Raw genomic sequence first — 19,697 nt, 5'->3', positions numbered from 1 at the left:
TCGTGGTCTTTAGAGAAATTTATGAGAATGCCATGTCAGACATCAAAGAGCTGTTGAAGTTGTCAAATTTCAGGTAAGTACAAATTGCACTAGCGCATGCATTGAATGCCATTTTACCTCCAGCAGATGTGTGAGTCACTACTACACCCTCCTACTTAGTTCCCAACTGACTGTAAAAAGCTGTCTCTGAATAGGAAAATCAGGGAGGGGGTAGATGGAATGGTTCTGTGGAGAAAATGATCATGTAGGAGAACTCAAGTTACTGGTAAATAATCTGTTTTTGTCCTCAGTTTGTGATCGTCCCCTGCAGACACTTAAAAATTTTGAAGGAAAAATGGTAGTCATGGAGAGTAGGAGAACAAAGACACAAACCTCAAATGCCATAGAAAATGATGTGGAAAGAAATTGCTTTGTTACTAGATTATGCCTTTAGTCACTCTGAAGTCACTTTATCCAACTGTAATGGACAAAGAAACAATCTCTATGGGCTTCATTTGGCAAAATGCTCTGACATCAGAAGCATAAACTCTATTTTGAGCAGGTTTTATTTTTTTTTCTGCTGTCTCTTTCTGAGTACAAAATATATGAAAAGCGCAGAGGAGAAGACAAGTGGTAAAAGGGAAACCATATCCATCTTTGAAAGATAATAGGAATTTTCAGAGGCAAGTAGAAGGATATGTTGTTGTTCAAGAGAGCATGAGTGCACTGATTAAATGGCCTCTAGAATTCCCAAGTAGGAAAAAAGGAAAAAGAAAACAGACCAAGAAAGATCAACTGTACTGGGTCAAATGACAGGTATTATACCTGACTCTGTACCTCTCATTTGCCTGGAGCGTAAAAAGATGGCACCTGAGCACAGGAATGGTCTACAGCGGTAAGAATGGGATTATAGGAACTGCCAATAAGGTAAATATTGATGCTTTAACAGCATTAAGTGAAAGGATAAATTTTTTCTTTTGCCAAGGTCAGGACCACTCTCCTAGTCACAAACCTGCACAAGAGGCAAAACCTTTGAAAATAAAAGGCTGCCGGGGCTACTTGTGATGTTTATTCTTAAGCACGGGCTTGGCCATATGAATTCTGGGCTTGTCATTTTCATCTGTCATTACCACCAGTAAGAGGCTCTTTCTCTAGTAAATACAAAAGCAAAGTCTAATAAGAGGAAAGTGTTAGGCTTCTCACTGGTATGGAGACCTACAGAACTTTTTAGTTCAGAGAAATTAAAACCATCTAAGTGGTTCAGTCTTAACTGAAGGGACTGCCAGTGGTTCTCTGGCTGTCCTATGAAAGACTGCAGACTGGGTAACCTGGAATAACTGCTTGTCTCAGTCTTTCACTGCAGGAAGTGTTAAGGCTCTCCTAGCGCATGAGACAAATTCAGGGGCCACATGCATCCATCCTACAAGCAGTTGCCTGACACAGGACTAAAGTGAGCCACAAAGCCAGGCAACATCATGTCTCGGGATGAAACAAGCATTTCTATAAGTTTCCTAAGCAGGACTTTATGCATAGTGAGCAGGAAGCATGAAAACCAAATGCCTCTTCTGAATTTATGACTGAAAGCCACAAAAGAAACTCTCATGAAATTTACATTACTATCACATGTTGCACTAGTAAGATGCCTCTGTGTTCTCTTGGGGTGAAAAGCACTGACAGTGATGCTGTACAGATGCATATACAGGTAGATAAAAGGCAATCAATACATGCGCCAGCACAAAGAATTACCTACCGAAAACTTGAATTTCAATGGCTCCATGTCCTTCGATGACACACATGGAAGCTCCAAAGAGTAAGATCTGGGGAGAATATCCCAAATTGAGAACTTTATTGGGGGCATTTGAGTTTAAAATGCTGATTTAGGCTAGTTCATGATTTTGGACAGAATTTCAGAAAACAAAGGTCATTTCGTGTTTCATCAGTAACCGTGATTATAATGCTAAAGGAAAACTTGTTTTGTACAAATTGGTGGCATAATTTCATACCCTAGAGAAACCTGCCTGTGATCCCCACATCTACGTTAAATCATTATATAGCATAAGTAATTGTTTTGATTATCTTACTATCATAAAAGCCATACTTTTTATTTGGTCTTACATGCTTTAGGTTACTTTGCATTTAAGTATATTTAGGTCTTGAAAGCATGCTAGACATCTTTAGCTGTGATGTAAATGAAACAAAAACCATGGCAAGCATGAAAATCAGCAAAGATTTCCAAGACTTGGAAAGAGGCATTACTGAAATATTGCTGTTAGACCATAATAATGGTGCCATAAATCTCCCTTTCATTTCTTGTGCATTTACATAGCTTCTGCAGATACTAAACAATGCAGATCAGTCCCCAACATTCATTCCAGTCACTAAGAGCTTTGTGAGAATAAGAAAGGCTTGGCAGTTGTATGGCTTGACATCAGACTGCTACATCTTACAAAGGCACTGAAGGAAAGACAATCTTGACAGACTGAAGTTTAATATGAAATGAGATGAGGAAGCAATTATAAACATAATTATTTTTATCTACATATATGCACCCATATATAAACATATGCATACTTTCACACATGCATGCTGTATCCAGTTAACTTCTGATCTCCAATTTGACTATCTAATAAGCCAACTGGCCTAGTTCTTCCATTATTTCTGCATTTCTTTAAAAATGCTTTTGTGGTTTCTTTTATAAATCTCAGGAGACAATTAGTTACCTTATAGACTGATACCATTAACCAGTAAATAGTCTTGGCTCACAGGATTATGAGATCTGCAGAATCATAGAATCATAGAATAGTTAGGGTTGGAAAGGACCTTAAGATCAGTTCCAACCCCCCTGCCATGGGCAGGGACACCTCCCACTAAAATAAGTACTCATGTCGCTCTTTCACATGAGTGTTTGCACATGATTGTTAGTTTTATTAGATTAGTTTTTCATTCTTCTATCCAACTCTGCTTTGCCTCTTGCTCTTAAGCAGATTCATAGCTACACAGAGACTATACATAACAGTCTTCAGAATGGGAGAAGCACAACAATGTACTGAACCCACTGAAAGGTGTTGAAACAGCAGCTTTAAGCCAAATAAAGTTTGCATAACTTGTCAAAGAAGGAATTATTCTAGGGTTTTGTCAAAATCTTCTTTTGGTTTTGCTTTAGTTTGCTTCTTTTGGGATTAAGCTATGAGCAAAACCATGCATAAATGTGTGTGACATGTTTGTTTCATTCCTACCCATACCTGCAACTTTGAATTTTAAGAACTACTAACAGACAGCAGGAATGAGCTATTTGTGCCAGACTGAATTTGGATAGTAAAATATAATTACTACAGAGAGGGTAAAGAATCTGGTCTGAAGACAAAGGGATGCGTCCCATCCAATAAAACCCTCTGATTTTTAGCATTGCAATTAAAAATTGACACTTTCTTTTTTTAGGCTTAAAAGAACTGCAAGAGATGCCAAAGCCAAGTTTGTTCTGTTCACATTGTGTAGCCACTAATGAAATAAGATACCAAGGAGGCAAAGGAAGAACAGAGGGACAGCAGGCAAAAATAATTCCTGAACACAGCAGATGGCATAAGAACCTTGTCAAGAGAATCTTAGTTTTAAAGCTCAGATAATAGCATTATAAATGCAGTTACAATTCAAGCTGAGTGTCCAGAATGGGGACAAGATACAAGAATGCTCCACTAACTTGCTCTGTTTAGGAAAAGAAAATACTACTTAGAGCTGCTCTTTAGCTGCTGGTTTTTTAAAACTTGTGTGATAAATCCCTATGAAAATTGAAAAACTTAAAAGTACTCAAAAATGAGTGTCTCATGTTAAAAAAATAAGGTAGTTCATAGCAATTATAAAGTATTAGCTATTGGAAAAAGTGGGCAATTAGTTGACTGGGAATGATGAACTGTTTAGAATGAAATAATACAACTTAGATACTCCTTGCTTGTAAAATGCTAAGGACTTGAAAATATTATGGTGTTCACAGATAATTAGATACAACTAAGAACCCAATGTGCTTTAATTGTCCTTATCTGGATAGTTACTGCAACTTAAAAGAGCGCAAGTCATTAAAAGTGGTAAAGAAATCTTCAAAGTCCCCACTTGTAATTTTGTAACATAGCATGCTAAGCAGGGAAAGATTACAGAAACAAGAAGGTAGAAGTGCTATTTCAAAGGCTAAAACTTCCTCCTTACATTTCTAATACTTTTATTTTTGTCTAATTTGTTTCCGTAACTACAGACAAAGCAATCTGGGACACTAGGCTGCCATCCCATACTCCTCATTCTTCAGCAAAACCAAGGCAGTGTTTACCTTCTTTGTAAGTAACATGGGATGAAGTCTTCTAAGTGAACCTGCTAACCTGGAGCACAAGTAACTGTTGAGGCAATCTGAGTTTAAGTCAGTAATGAATTGCATTTACTCAGAACATTACCCATCTGATGCTGCAATGCATGGAAGCAAGTGACTGTCTTGGGCTCACATGTGACACTGACTGTTGTCTTGAAAGTTTACAATGGTCCACAGGTGATATTTTTAGAGCAGTTCACAACTATGGTCCAATTGTACTTGCAGCTCTTAAGACAAAGCTGGCAAGACAGGTCACCTGCCCATGTCGCCATTCACATGCTGCAGGTATGGCCCCTGAGATCTCTTCTAAAAATTTAACCCTGTGACTCACAATTTATTTTTTATATTGATTTGGCAGATTATTTAGGGTTTAATTCAGTGGTTGTCCAGTCAGTGACCCAGTTTACAATGAAACTAGAGGACACAAGTCTTACACAGCATACCCATGGGTGCTGGGCCAAAGGGGAGCTGAGTCTCCACCAGAAGGCCCTTTCTGATAGATGGAGAACACCAAATATGTGTGGTAGGGAAGGGTTTGGTAAGCCCCCAGCATTCCTCCCTGACCTGGTGGTAGGACAGGGTGGTGTCCTGTGTCCTCCCAGGTCCAGGAGCTGGGAATACTTCAGCATTTCTCACTTCTGACACTTATTCAGTGGCTCCTGTGAATATTGTGTCAGTTCATTAGTTTGTGTGAGATGAAAGATGTTGTTTAGCAGAGCAGAGGGCAGCTAGTGAATCCTCCTAGTTGTCACTGAACTACACAACTGCTTTATTGATTGCACCAGAATAAGCTGTCTTGGCTAGATGGAATAAGTCATTTATTCAATGTTCATAACAAACTGTTCAGAAACTGCTTGTTTGGGAGATTTATCTCATAATTGTTTTCCTAGGGAAGATCTGTGGGGAGCTTGGTCACCAAAGCAAAACTGATACACTACCTCTACACAGCATTTTTGGACTCTTCTGTCTTGAGCTACGAAATACACTGGATGCTTACTAGTTCTAATTAATCCAGATGATTCTGATAGTGTAAAGGTGAGAATATCTATTTACTCCAAATATTTTAATGAATAAAGAAAATAGGTAGTTAACACTATGAAATATAATATGTGACACTCATGCAGACATCAAGGAAAACAGTTTCTGAAAACTATATGAAATAAAGGCACTAGAAAGCTACTATTTGGAGGCGAAGGAAGAAGCGCTGTAAAGAAGTATTCTTAAATAATACCAGTGAAAGAGGAGAAAAAACGAATGCAGGAACAAGAGATGAAACACATACAACAGTGGTATTTGGAGGTGGATAAGTAACACTAAAAGCTGAGAGCTCCAGAGAATGGCCACAGAAAACACACAAGGAAACTATGCTAGAAGAGATGATAAAGGAGATAAAAATGTATATAGTAAGGTAAAACCAACAAAAAGTTAAGCCTATAGGCCATCCTGAAAAGAAGAGTTTGGGGGACACAGGTTTGGAAAGTGAATTACAGCAAGTCGTAACTTTAATGAAAAGGTGAGTAGCTAATAAGGAAGCTATTTCTTCCTAAGATAATATTACAATTCAGGAAATGGGCATGATTGAAGAAAGAATGTAATTAGCTAACTACACTTGCAATCTGTGCCACTAAAGTCAGGAGAACAGCCTCTATTTAGCTTTCCTTATTTATCCCAATTTTCTCAGAGATTCAAATTTTGAAAAACTTGGAAATGTGTGAACACTGTAAAATATGCCTTGGCATATTACAACGCTTGTGTGCAGAAGCCAACTCTATACTAAAATATCAATATGTTTGTACAACTGGTGTAGAACTCCCCCTTTTTACCCTCAGTGGTCAAAGATTTCTCATTTAAAATATATCTTTTTTTTTTCCCAGTCTCTAAACATCTCCATTTGATGGGATAAAGAACATAAACTTGTAATTTGTAGACACAGAACACTGTTGAACACACACATAAATTATTCCTCATTTATCTCAGAAAAAAGTAACGTGGTTTTATATACATTTCACATGGAGAAAAATGACTAAGGAAAACTGCTTGGCATACATACTCCCAAATCATCAACAAGACAACGCTGCATGCCTGCAGCAAATTAATCTTATGGTTGTGCTTGACACTAAATGAAAAAGAGAGGACTTAATGCAGCCTTCTAGTTTGCTTCTGTAAATCTGTTTCTTCCTAAGGCGTGTGATACATCTCCATGTACTGTTTTTAGACAAAGCAATAAACTTCAGATGTTGACTTTAGAACTTTATACAATATGCTATATGGAATTCCATCAGGAAGATATCTAGGATTTTGGGGAATATAATTTTAATGGAACAGAAAATTGCATACATGAATTGAGGTACTTGATCTTTTCAGAATAACTTAGTGTTAGTATCCACAGTGTAAACCTACAGTTGACTTTAACTTTTATTTTATCTCTTTCTTTGATGGGGTTGTTCTCCTGGTAGACATAAAGCAAATTTTTGGTGTTGTTTACCATTCTCATTGCTATAGTTCATCAGCATGCCACAAAAGACAGTCAAGAGCTTCTCACTGGCTGGATCTGTTTTACTGCACAGTGACCTTATATGGTCTACTACAATATGTGCACCACCTGCATGGTCAACTGCGTTCCTGCCCTCATCTGTAAAACAAAGAGTTACATTAAAAAAAAATGAAACCAAACCCCATTGTAGAGTCCCGAACATAACAGTAATCATACAAAACAAAGGTTTTAAACAGAGTGAAGTCATTCTCCAATGTTGTCAAATTCACCTAGAGAGATGCTTGAGGTCCAGCTTTTAGTGCAACAGAGCTAGGAAAGTGAAAACACCTACAACAAAAGGGATTAACCACCTGGCACTAATACCTTTGTAAGAAAGTTCTGTGTTTGAGGCAGAGCTGCCGGAGCTGATAAATAATATTCTGAAGATATATTGGGTTTTGCCAGAGGGAGGTTCTCAGCACTTTACAAAGCCTCGTCCACACACCCTTGTGGACCAGGTAAAGCGCCGTTACGCAGGTCGAGAAATTGAAATATAAAAAATCCATTGCTTAGGTTACTTAAAAACAAAATGGGTGATAAAACAGACAAAGTAAACAGAGGTACTAATTTCCAGTCACAAACTGTTCAAGCACTTTTTCTGTCATACTGCATGTTCTTTGTACTTCTATACCTGAAATTTAATACCTCTATCAGCTTATTTTGTATAGCTAAAAGAAAAATTTGCTCTGCATCTCTAAAAGACTACAATGTTCTGAGGTGTCATAAATAACACACCATAATCTTTATATGGAACTCTTTCTGTATAACAGATCAGATTTGATGTATTGGTGTAGGAATAAAGGAAAAATTGGTCTTCTATTACAATAATCGACAATACTGCTTCCTTTCTCAGCAGGCAATCAGCAACAGATAACAGTCAATAACATAAATTCCAGGGCTTGCAAAAGGAGGTATTTCCAAGTGAGTTACAGTTGGAATCAACTGGAAAATCTGGATGAAAACAAAACCTTGGGGGAAAAATATGATTAAAGCAAAAGTTTTGCAAAACAAGAGGAAAAAACCCCACCTCCTCTCCTCAATTTCTTAAAGGCCCCAAAAGCAAATCTCATCTTTCCTTTGTTATTCACTACTCTGTTGTCACTCCTCTCTCTCTCTCCATCATACACAGGTCAAGCTACTAAGTTTTCTGCAATGTATTCAGTATGAAAACCAAGGTTTCCCACATTTATAATATGATCTTTCACTTAAAAGTGTTCAAGAGCTCTCCACAAAGAAGTTTCTAAATCTTCCAATTCTTGTTAATACTATTTATGAGGTATATATACCCCTTACATACAATACATATACAAAATGATTACAAATACTGTATATAAACCTACATCGTATATATTCATAAATAGAAAAATACATACATATAAGGGGTTTATATAGAGACTTCAGATAATTTGCTAAGTGGAGCTGGAGGAGGAAGGGTAATTCTTGGTCGATCTTACTATTTTGGTAAAAAATTTAATAATTAAGTGTTTTGCAGAATAACTGAGATAGATATATGTAGCAGAGGAAAACCATCTCCGCCATGACTGTCTCTGCCTTGGGCATGACTGTGACATCAGAGGACTGTGTTTCACTGCAGGTATGTATATTCAATTTTGAAAAAGGACAAACTGAAATCTTTACAGTCAAAAAAAAAAACAAAAACAAGCGAAGATTCTGTGTCAAGGAGAAACTACTAAAAAAGGAGAAATATAAAATAAATAAATCTCGCACAGTCTTGATTCATGAAAGTAAGTCCTGCACCAAAATATAGTGAGACAACATAGTCAGGTGTTCAGATTCAGTGCTTATGTTTACCAAATCAGCAGAGAAAAGAATAAACTTGGCTGGACTATTCCAGTATCCTGTTTTATGCATCCTTCTATTGCATTTTTTTAATTGCAAAAGTTATGCAAATAATGGTTTTGTATTTGACTCACCTGTTTTGTGAGTCAAAACAGGTGTGCAAAACAAGTGAGTCACTGATTCTGGGTCTGATGGACTGAATCTGGTCCTCAAATTATGATAATGCAATTCAAATCAACAAACTAAAACCATGATAAAATTAAGCTTGAGATAAGAATTCAGGTGTTGAGCTTGATCCCATGTCTTGATATGGAACTGCATATAAAATAAGTAAGCAAAGGATAGTACAATGGTAGAGTTGGGTGAGGGTTTGGGAGCAAGGTTTAAAAAAAAAGAAAAGCCAATTACAAGCCAAGTTCCTTACCTGCATCGAATTTGGCACAACTCCACTGAAAATAATTGTGTGATAGATTTTCATTTGTTGTAAGATATTAACTTGTATATCCTTTTATTTCCTTTCTCTGGTTTGTCAAAGAACTTATATATCAAAACCTGCTGTATCTTTAGGTACAGAATAGCCTCTCACTTCAAATACATGACAAAATTCTTATCCACACAGTATTTTTGTTAGACTGATAATCAGCTTCCGCTGTACAGACAGCAAAAGTAAGGCAAAAAGATTCAGAAACAAATCTCATTTCAAGAAATGTCTCTCTGTCTCTGTAGTATGCTCAAAAAGTTAGGGTAAAATGAACTTCAGCATCCCTCCAAGTAGGCGGCAGGCTGTAAGTGCCAGACTTTGATGTAAATTAATAAAATTGAGCTTGTTGCTCTATCTCTTTCCCATGCTAGAGCTCACCCTGTGTAGCTGTTTCTCTGCCCTAGGAAGCTGGGTGAAGAACAGACCTGGCCTAGCACTGTAATTAGGATCTCCGGTTGCTGCCTTCTTATGCCCAAGGGGATTAACTCAGCTCGTTAGTGCAGGACCACAAAGAATCCTGTACCAGATGTAGGAGGAAAATTCTGAAGGGCTTGACTACCCTCTCCAAGCTGAGGCTATGACACCCTGTTGCATCCCCAAGCAAAAAGTGTACTTCTGACTCAGAATGCTCCATGTACTTATTACTGGCTCGCTTCTCCCTGCTCTGTCGCTAAGAAACAGATTTTGCACACAAGAATACTCACCGAACTCCAAATCATTTACAGTCAAAACAAGATCACAGCATGTTGCTGTTTCTTGTACTCAATCCAAGCATTATCTTCCAGTTCAGCAGCTCTGTGAACTCCCACACTTAACGTGCTTCCAGCCTCCCAGAAGCCATGTTGAATTTTTTTTCCTGTGACCTTTTTAAATAAACATTTGCTATTCCTAAGAGATCAGTGATTGAACGGTTTAATGAGAGCATTCACATTTCTATTAAAAATGCTTCACAGCAGCTCACAAAGGGCAATGCTGTTGTATAGCTTTTTTTCTTTTTCTGGAACACATAATACTGTTTAAAGATGCCAGAATGACAATCCAAGACTGCAGGGATTGGGTTTTTCGCCCTACAAAATGTACGGTAAGATTTATTACAGAATGAGTTATTACTTCCGCAATGTTTCTTCTTTAGCCGGGATGCAATGCAACCATCTCTAAGAAATAGTACAGTCTCTTTTCCTATCCTGAGTTGCTCACAGGAGTTTTACGCAAAACTGCGTTTTAATGCGGATCATCAGATTACTTTGACTGCTCATATTCTCCCTGTGAACAGTCTCATCATATTTTTCCCCCTGGCTCAGCCATGCCTGTTCCAACGGAAGCCCAAGTCAAAGATCAATTTTTTTTAGTGCATATGACTGGCAGGTCCTCAAAATACAGCGCTTAGAGTAGTTTCAATCTGCTTTTCCCAAGATGTGTTTGAATAATTTTCCCTTGAGTTTTCTTCCCAGTTTACTAATTCCTTAACCAAACCACTCTGTCATAAAAGGTTAACAGGAAAAAAGGATTAAAGCAACAACTTTAAGTATGAAAACAAAGCATAAGCTATATACAGCCAATGAGTTATTTCTAAACCATATGTACCAATACTTTGATTTTTGTCACTACTGTAAGCTTATTATTTCTGGAAATATAGTTATATCAGGCAGAGAGCCGTGCCATAACAGAGGCAGATAACAGAAAATATTTTTGCAAACAGCTCACCTCGTGATCTTTAATCCAAACCTTAAATTAGCTTTGTTGTTTTCATACTGAGCCCTATATTTACATTATATATATAATATATTTATATATATTTATATACAGTATAAAATTTGAACTCTGTCAATCCAAGTGACATAAAAGAAGCATATGTATCTCATAAAGATAAGGACAAAAATGTTTCTTACTCATGTTCTGTTAGGATATCGAGCTGTGTCTTCACAAGAAAAAAAACCAAACTACAGCTTTAGACAGTTCTAAACACTCATGTTTTACTCAATTTTAGTTAAGTTTTAAAATATAGCAGTCTGGTTCCTCTGTTATTCTGAACTTTAGTATTTAGACTACAGTTCAGAAGTCATTTCAGAAATGTCCCTGGGCCTGCAAAGATGCACACTGTTATGTAAATATGTATATGGTGAATAAACCCACCAGCTAGTAAAAATTAGGTAGGTGTCTCCAATTTTGGTGATGATGATAACATAGCTATTTAAATAATGACTAAGTAAAAGCATAGAAAATTATGTTTGGGATAGTCATGTACTGCATGGTTGTTTGAAAGCTAGTCCATTTTTGTTTTGTTTTGTTTTTTCACCAAAAATGGTAAAGTATGAACACTCCGTATTAACTTTGCCTATCATATCTTACATCATGATGGCCATAGTGCCTCTGCATCCCCAACAGTTCTTTACTAAATCTTTGTTACTGAATCTTCATTCTAAAATATGAATTTTGTTTTTCACAATAAAGTGTCATATGTAATGACATTTCTCAGTAGGGGCACTCAAATTGGTCTAATTCATTCCGTATTCTTTTGCCAGTTCATGTTCTACAAAGGTTTATTGGTGTACAAAGGTTTATTGATGTAAATCGTTGCACTGATATGAATGGTGCAAGTAGTGAGGGAAAGGATGATTTATATGATCAAGGTCCCTGATTTGCACAAACAGAGCTGCCAAGACAGCAGCTTTTGGTGACATGAAAAAAAAAAATATAGTATTTGTTTTAGCATTCTTTTACTCTTCAATTGGGTGAAACGATGAAATGATTTAAATTATACACTGCCAGTTTACTTTTAAGCTCTTCATCTTTAGTTCATTTGGGTATAAATCTGCATTCTTCTTCATCTAGGTGCTCTGTGGGTAACTTGAACTGATTTACAGTAGCCCAAGTTGGGGGTGGGAAGAGTTCTTTCTACATGTTCTATTTTTATTTTCTGCTGGTTTTGAATTAGGTCCTCTTTGCATGGTTTTGTACTGAGGCATTCATCTGCTTCTGCTGCTTACTCTTTCACCTGAAGTCATAATCACCTGTGATATCAAGCTGGCTACTGCAGACGAAATTATGATGTGACAATGTGACATACAGAAAATTATGACTGTGCACAGGTAAAAACCAGCAGGAGTAGAACTCCAAAGGAAGAAAGGTCCTGCTTACATGTTTTCCTCTCTTCTTACTAGGAAAATAGAGAAAATATTAAAAAACCACTGTTAGGGGCAAACCTTAGCTAGTGTAAACCATGTTATCCACAAAGATGTTAGGAAAAGCATTGCCAGTTACATAAACTGGGAGTTTACCTTTCCTCTCCCCATCTGAACACTGTAATGATAAAACTTTCAATGCAATGCTGTCGTTCAGTTTTAGTACTTTACTCTACTTTTTATGTTCAATCTGTGCATGCTTTTAAATCACTGGATTCTGGATCCTGTCAGTTCTTTGACTGCAAGACTCCAGACTACAACCCTGTTACAGGACACATGGAAGCACTGCATTAATTTTTTGTTTTCAAGGAAAGTAAGCTTCATGTAATTATATTGCAGTATTATTGTTTGCTGTTTTTTCCATGTCTTCTATTCATAAATGGGATAGGACACAGCAATACTGTGTTTTGAGATTCATGTTTTAAAAGTTTGGAAGATAATTTTGGAGACAGCTCTGTCAATCTTGTACTGAAATTTCCTTTCCCTTTATTTAAATCCTTCAGGAATTATAAGACTCTTATTACCAGAAGTAGTTTTGTTTGTTTTATTTGCTTATTGATTAAAATCAATGAATATAGCCTTAAAGTTTTTGCTTTATGAAGAAAAAAAATCTTGAATTAGTCCTGCTTGTTTCAGAAATAAACAGAACAGTCTTTTAATCAGTTCATCTTACATTGCTGGCAACTATTTTTAGCCCTAACTCCAGCTGCATTGAGGATATTGTCTCATAAGTTATTATTCTAGAAATTATTGTTTAAATAATGAACATGTAAACAGTAAACTAGAAATGCGAACAGAATGCGGTCTTTTAATACAGTGCTTTCAAGAATTGAAAATATGTAGCATTGATCTTTTCAGATAAAACTGTTGCCAGCTTATTTGCTGGCTAATGACACCTGATGCTTATTTTTATATTCCTCTTATGTCAGGTACATATGAGAAAAATCAAACGTTTCTGATTTCAGACAAAAGATAAGTGAAGAACAGCGACGAGTTTACTGTTCAAGACTTCTTAATACTTCACTTTCAGTCAAACTCTACTAGTGGACCTGAGATTTCAATATAACAGCAGAAACACTTTTATCAGCAACAAGATATACAATGTCTTCAATAGTCTCAGCACTGTCACCTGATTTGTTATGGATTCCAAGGAGATTTTACTTTTCAAGTGTAATTTCCACTACTGAATTCTATTTGAAAATAAAGAAGCCAACTGGTACAAGGAAGTTCTAGATATATGAAAGTCTGGTAAAGGCCCTCAGAGCTGAATGTAGCACTTCCCTCTGCCTTCCTTTTCACGAACAATATGCTTACAGCAGATTCTTCGGTTGATTTTATAACCCTATGCAACTCCTTAGTAATTCCATTGCAGTCAAACAAATTACTCGAGGTTTATGAGAGCATAAGTCAGAGCTGAAGCCAGCCTATGTTTATTATTTTATACAGCATGAAATAAATCATGGAATCCAATTATAGATTAAAACACCAGGCAGTTTTTCTACACTGGTAAGTAGGCATTTATAGCATCTCATGCTATTAACAGAATAAACCTGCACATAGCAATTAATTTAGAATTTTTACTCCCAGGTCTTGAGTGCAATGTTGTCTCTTGGCTTCAAACTTGTCAAGAACAAGACTGTGAACCAAGCATAGCATAGTTACAGTCTGTGGCAGAACAGGGGCATTCTGCTGGGTGCTGCTGAAGGCAGCTTGGCAAAAAGCTTTGCCTGGTATTATGTGAGAGTGGTACAGCTAGCTGCAGCTGTGAGTGCCCACCAAAACAGCCAGAGGAACAGCCTCAGAAAGTGTGCAACCCATGGGGATTTGGAGGTTGGAAAAAGCCCAAGAAGCAAAAAATAAAACAAACAAAATCCTCCATAAAGCCTATTTGCAGATCCTACTAGACCTTGGGAGCAAAGAAAACTATTCATGGAAGTGAAAAAGTAACAAGTGGCCCTGGGATTTAGGACAAGCTGCGGTGACTCTTGGGGTTGAGGTCAGTGCTATCCTTGTGCCAAATCATGAAGCCTAGGGGGAGTGAGAGGACATGGCTTTCTAAAGCAACTCAAGTAGCAGTGTGCAGTCTGCATGGAGGTGCTAACCTGCAGAAGATTCTTGTATCTGAAATATTGTAGAATACAGCCTGATAAAGACCAGCAAGAAGTGTTTTGTTTTAGGAAATCTTTTACCTCCTTAGCAGAAGGCAACCCACTGATTTGACCAAAGGGCAACTAGCAATGCACTATGACTGCAGAACAGCCTATGCTCAAGAAGCCAGGAGGTGGCAAGATGCAGTTGACAAACTGGACACTGTTTCAGGTAAGTGATTCTTAGAGAAATGTGAATGCTGTTGTAGATTGGGTATTCACCCCATCCACCCTGACTCCTCAGGCCATTCTGCTGGCTGGACAGCTAACCAGACACACAGCAGTCTCAGGATCAAGAAGGCTTAGGGACTTTCTTCATACACACTGACACTTTATGCAACAAGAACACAGCTTTTCTATGCTAATGCTAACTATCTTGCTATTATCTGTAGTTTTATCTAACTTGCTCACCATTTTTATCAAGTACTTAGGCTGCAGCTTCCTCTGGTAGGTACTATCTCTTGATTATATTAGTGTGCAAACAGTATTATAGAATCCCTCTAACTAAACAGAGTCCTGGTCCCTTGGCTGAGACATTCAAGAACTTTACTGAATTAAGGGATACATTTTACTAATATAGTCCTTTGCCAAAAATGTCCTGTTTCTTTTTCTGAGAGTTGCACAGTATTCCTTAGATATGACCACAACAAATGTAACTGAATTTAGGTGATTTGCATGTTAACTTCATGCTTTTACTACACTGAATGAAATGCTGTGTAAAACCAGATGCCTATATATATATATATCTATCATGTAAACAACTAAAGGCTCGGCCTGTGCAAGATATGCATGGTGCAGTGTTGTAAAAATCTGCGGAAGTGGATCTGAGAGTACAAGAAGACTATATTCTAGGTTATTATTTAAGAAGCTATCATTATATAATTAGAATGCATTAAGCCACAAATTTTAAAGGAGAAGAATAATGGCTGTGAGCTTATAAAAAAAAATTTAATAAATGCTTACTTCCCAGTTATACATAAGCAATGCTTAGCAAGACACTAGCAGACTCCTTCTTCAGTTTTCCACAGTAATTCAGTTGGTGTTTTCCACCATTGTTGATTTCATGACAGTTGATATTTCTATTCACATCAATGTCTATTTTTCTAAATAAAGTGGACTAAGCTAGACACGCTGGCCGTGTCTAACTAGCTGTTTTCTGTGGGGCTTAAAACCAAAACCATGTGACTGTGCAGTTATCTATAAAATATAAACACTGTCAAGTATCTTAAAAGGCAAAGTGAAAAAAAGACATGAAAAGGGAGCTTGAACTGAAAGGATAAGAGTGAATTACAAATCTTGTGTTGTTCATTACTGTTACTGAAATTCTAAAAGCTTTTCTTCCTGATAAGGATTTTTTTTTTCCCCAAGTCTTCATAAATACATGGGGAATTCCAAGTTTTTGCCTTTTCTATTTTATTTAGCTTTGAAGAATGAAGAAATAGATCAGTCCTAAACAGAAGTCTGAGCCTTAACTTGCTGCTAGGGTGGCAGCAAGATCTAGTGAATAATGCAGGATTTCTTTCCAAGTCTGCTCATGACCTTCTTCAAGACCCTAGAAACACCTTCCATCTCTTATCCTTTTTCTTTTTTCTTTCCTGATTTCCTTGTTGCCTGTGGCTTCTATTTTGACTGTAAATTAAGCTGTCTCTGAGACTGTTGGTATATGAGCAATACACAAATTTTAGACTGTGAATGAAATGCTGGAGGTGCAGAAAGTGTGAGGCATCAGAAAAAATCTCCTTTGTTTCTTAGATTTTATTTTCTTTGTACTTGTATAGAATTCTGATATATTTATTCTGATTATTCAAATAATCTTCCTGGAAAAACAAGGAACAGGAAAAATATTTGTACTGCATAAAATAAGTAATTTGGTTTTGCTTCGGTTTAAATTATTTTTTTCACCCCCATGTGGGCTCAAGAGAGTTTTGCAACTTGTGTTAGTAGAGTTAATATATGGAATGAAACTTTTTAGAAGAGTAATAGCCCGAGATTGAGAATTCATGTTTTTCGTATCACCTCTCAAATGGCTCTTTTTGACGCTCTAGGAAGATTTCCTCATCATTTTGATTCCATTTAGGCCAGCTATTAAATCAGTAAATTAGAATAATATTGTTGAACAGTTTCCTAAGAACATTCATGATTAATTGCTGATAAGTACTAAATATTACTGTGAAAGTATGTGCTAGCATGCATATGGTATGCTTAGTTTCTAGCTGATGCAATACTTCTGCTGCAGAGGTTTGGAAAAATTACTCCATTATCAGGGACTTCTAACTTAAAAATGCTATAGTTTTCTAAGACTCTGACATGCCTTGGGGAGGAAAGATCTAAGGGTAAAACATTATTACTACACAATTAAAAATTAGACATAATTGTCTGCAAGCTGTTCTAAGCAGTGTTAAAGCAGCAAGTTAAAGCCTCTGGTCTCAATTTCATTATATTGCTTGGGAAACAGCTTAGTAAGTGGCATTTGCATTTGGTAGCATCTAGTACCAAGAAAAGCCAAAGACTGTAGTAAGATGCTGCTTGAGTCAGGGTGACCTTCATAACAATGATTAGCCAATAGCGCACCATTATCAACACCAGTTGTGTTCTAGGATTCTGATGGTTTTCTATACAGTACTGATAAGGGTTATGCCACTTTTTTTTTAAGAAAACTGAATTTGATTTCCTTCCAGTATGTTTAATCCTTATGCATCTGGTTTTCTGGTTTAGATTCTGAAATTCATCTCATCTCCTCAGAGGAGATGTATATAACTGTACAATTGAGTTGTTTCTTATCTTTGTACTTAGCCTTTCTTAGCAGACCTCTGCAAGAGATCTGTACATCGCTATAGGATGGGCAGCTGAATATACAGAAGTGCTACAATGTTCATGGTATGGTGTTAAGGCTAGGATCAAGAGAGATCTGGGTCTACATGAAAGGCCATATTGCTGAAATTCAGCAAGGAGGTCTTACCATCAATACAAATAAGACTGGGTAGATAAGAAAGAAATGTACAGTTTGGGATATCGGAAAAGGATCCAGTGAATTTCCTGCAGAAAAAGGTAGATAAGCAGCTGTCAGAGGAGAGCTTTTACAGAATGAGCTGGCAGTTTCAGTTTCTTTCCAATTCTATAGCTGTTTATTTCATCAAGTATAATTGGCAAGAACATGTACCTGGGCTGGTGGTTTCATGAAGAAACAAGGTTGTGGATGGGTACAAGCAATAGCTTTGAGATTCCCAAGGAAGTCTCTAAACACTACCATTAATATGAATATTATGGAAGGGCAGAATGGGAAATTTTTCATTTCCCTCACAAGATATATGGAGGTCTTATTTTCATTTGATGGCTTTCAGAATATGTGGATGCTCTGAACAAGAAGAAGGAATTATTATCTAATAGGTAAGAGTCTAACCTAATCTCATCTGAAGTCAACGAGAATTACTCCCTCTAATCTGAATGGCTAGTGAATCAGGCTCTAAATGTCCTAGCCTTTTGCTTCCTCTTACAAGTACCACTTTTATAGCATAATTATGGCAGCTTCTGTAGTGTGCCCGATGCTATGTAAAACTACAGGAAAATAGTTGGAAATTCAAAACTGAAGTATGTAAAAAACTACCTGTGGAAAGATCACTGAGATTAAGATAGGATGCACATCACAAACTTAATGATAAAAAATATTGTGACATTATTATCTGTTAAGAAAATACTACTATTTTTATACAGTATCATCTTCCATTAATTTTTTCGACTGAAATTTATCTGGTTGGCCAGATCTTTCATCTCTACAAACCAGATTAGTGTGTGAGGTGTCAGAGCAGGACAGAGATCTAGCTACAGACAGGTTTTGTCTTCTTCATTTTCATGTTGGTCTTGCAAGAAGGCAGGCCTGATTTGAAAACTGTGGTCTGAGTTTCCCTGTCCCCCAAGCACTCAATCTGCCACATGATTCAAGTCACCACTGTCTTCCCAGTCTACTAGGAAAGAAGCCAGCAGAGAGAGCTGAGGCATGTACTAACCATCAGGTTGTTCATGAAGTGATTGCAAACTGCAATTTGTATAATGCCGTTCTTTAACTTAATATCCCAGTTACCTGAGCTGATGTTAGCAAATCATTTTTAGGCTTTATCTACAGCAGAATTAACCAATCTGGTCTGATTTAAGACATTGTTTTTTGTAGCAAGAGCCATGTTATGTTAAACATAACCTTTCCTGAACAATAGAAATTTGCATGTGGAACCAATATGCAGAGGAAACTTAGAAGAGTTTTGGAGGTATGTCCTATTAGTCTGTAACATCTGTACATCTGTAACAGCCCTAAATGAACAAACTTACTAAAGAAACAGCACTTGGGAGAACGGGGGGGGGGCAGGGGGAGAGGAGGGAACATGACTGGAAAGTAGAAGAGTAGCTATAGTCTGATTCCTGGATAATAAGTCATGAAGCAGTCAGAATGATAGTTCTTATGCTCTGACTGGACAATGCCTAAGAATTTAGCTTTGATTATAAAAACATAACCAGTGATCAAAAGGAATGAGTGGGCTAGGAGCTTTGTATCTAGTAATACAGTTCAGGCAAAATTCTGCTCCTGAGTGAGGCTGAGGAATCCGTTGTCTGGGGATACGGAAGTACAAGCAGCTGTATTTGGTACAGGCTGTAGATATAGTGGGGGAGAATGCAGGAGGAAGAGCAGGAGAGATCATGTCTCCATTTCCTTGCTTTGCACTTTCTGCTTTGACAAAGATTTGGGGGCCGAGGTGTATGTGGCATTTACTAGATAAAGTGTGTAGAACAATTACAGGCTGTACAGGAACATGCAGTAATGTATCTGTTCTCAAATTGCAGGGCAGGACTGAGCAGTCTGCATACTGCTGGTTAGTTAAATTCATTGCTTCTGACTTAAAATCTTTTTGGCTGCCTCAATTGTTTCTTTCATCTTTACATACAAGAGTAAGGATGGGGGACTAAAAGCCCCATCAGTACTAACAAGGTTCCTTATACTCTGCTTTGCAATTGTATTTGTCTGTGTTTTTGATGTTCAGAGACTCCTAAAGCAGATCTCTTCATAACATAAATGCTTCAAAAAAGATGCTCTCAAGGCTGCTTGGGACAAATTTGACCTATTTTTTTCCTCTTTAACTGTTTATGAAATGCATTTAATTCTCTCTATTTTCTTCTATGCTCAAACAGGCAATCCAGTATTATTTCAGGGGGCCAACACTGATGAGGACCCAGACAA

At 37.2% G+C, this 19,697-nt stretch overlaps 1 protein-coding gene across 1 annotated transcript in view; it reads right to left on the bottom strand.

Annotated features, from left to right (window-relative positions):
- RAP1GDS1 (Rap1 GTPase-GDP dissociation stimulator 1) overlaps positions 1-19,697 on the bottom strand; it is a gene marked incomplete at both ends in the record, with an annotated part of 94,044 nt that overhangs the window by 19,776 nt on the left and 54,571 nt on the right. Inside the window, 4 exon segments of the mRNA XM_080636154.1 lie at positions 1,730-1,796; positions 6,731-6,743; positions 6,745-6,756; positions 6,758-6,962. Of these exon segments, the coding sequence (XP_080492280.1) occupies positions 1,730-1,796; positions 6,731-6,743; positions 6,745-6,756; positions 6,758-6,962 (297 nt within the window).

This window comes from Psittacula echo (genome assembly GCF_963264785.1).
Source record: "Psittacula echo genome assembly, chromosome: 1".
In the NCBI taxonomy this organism is placed as follows: Eukaryota; Metazoa; Chordata; class Aves; order Psittaciformes; family Psittacidae; genus Psittacula; species Psittacula echo.
This window is presented reverse-complemented; position numbering and strand designations above follow the sequence as displayed.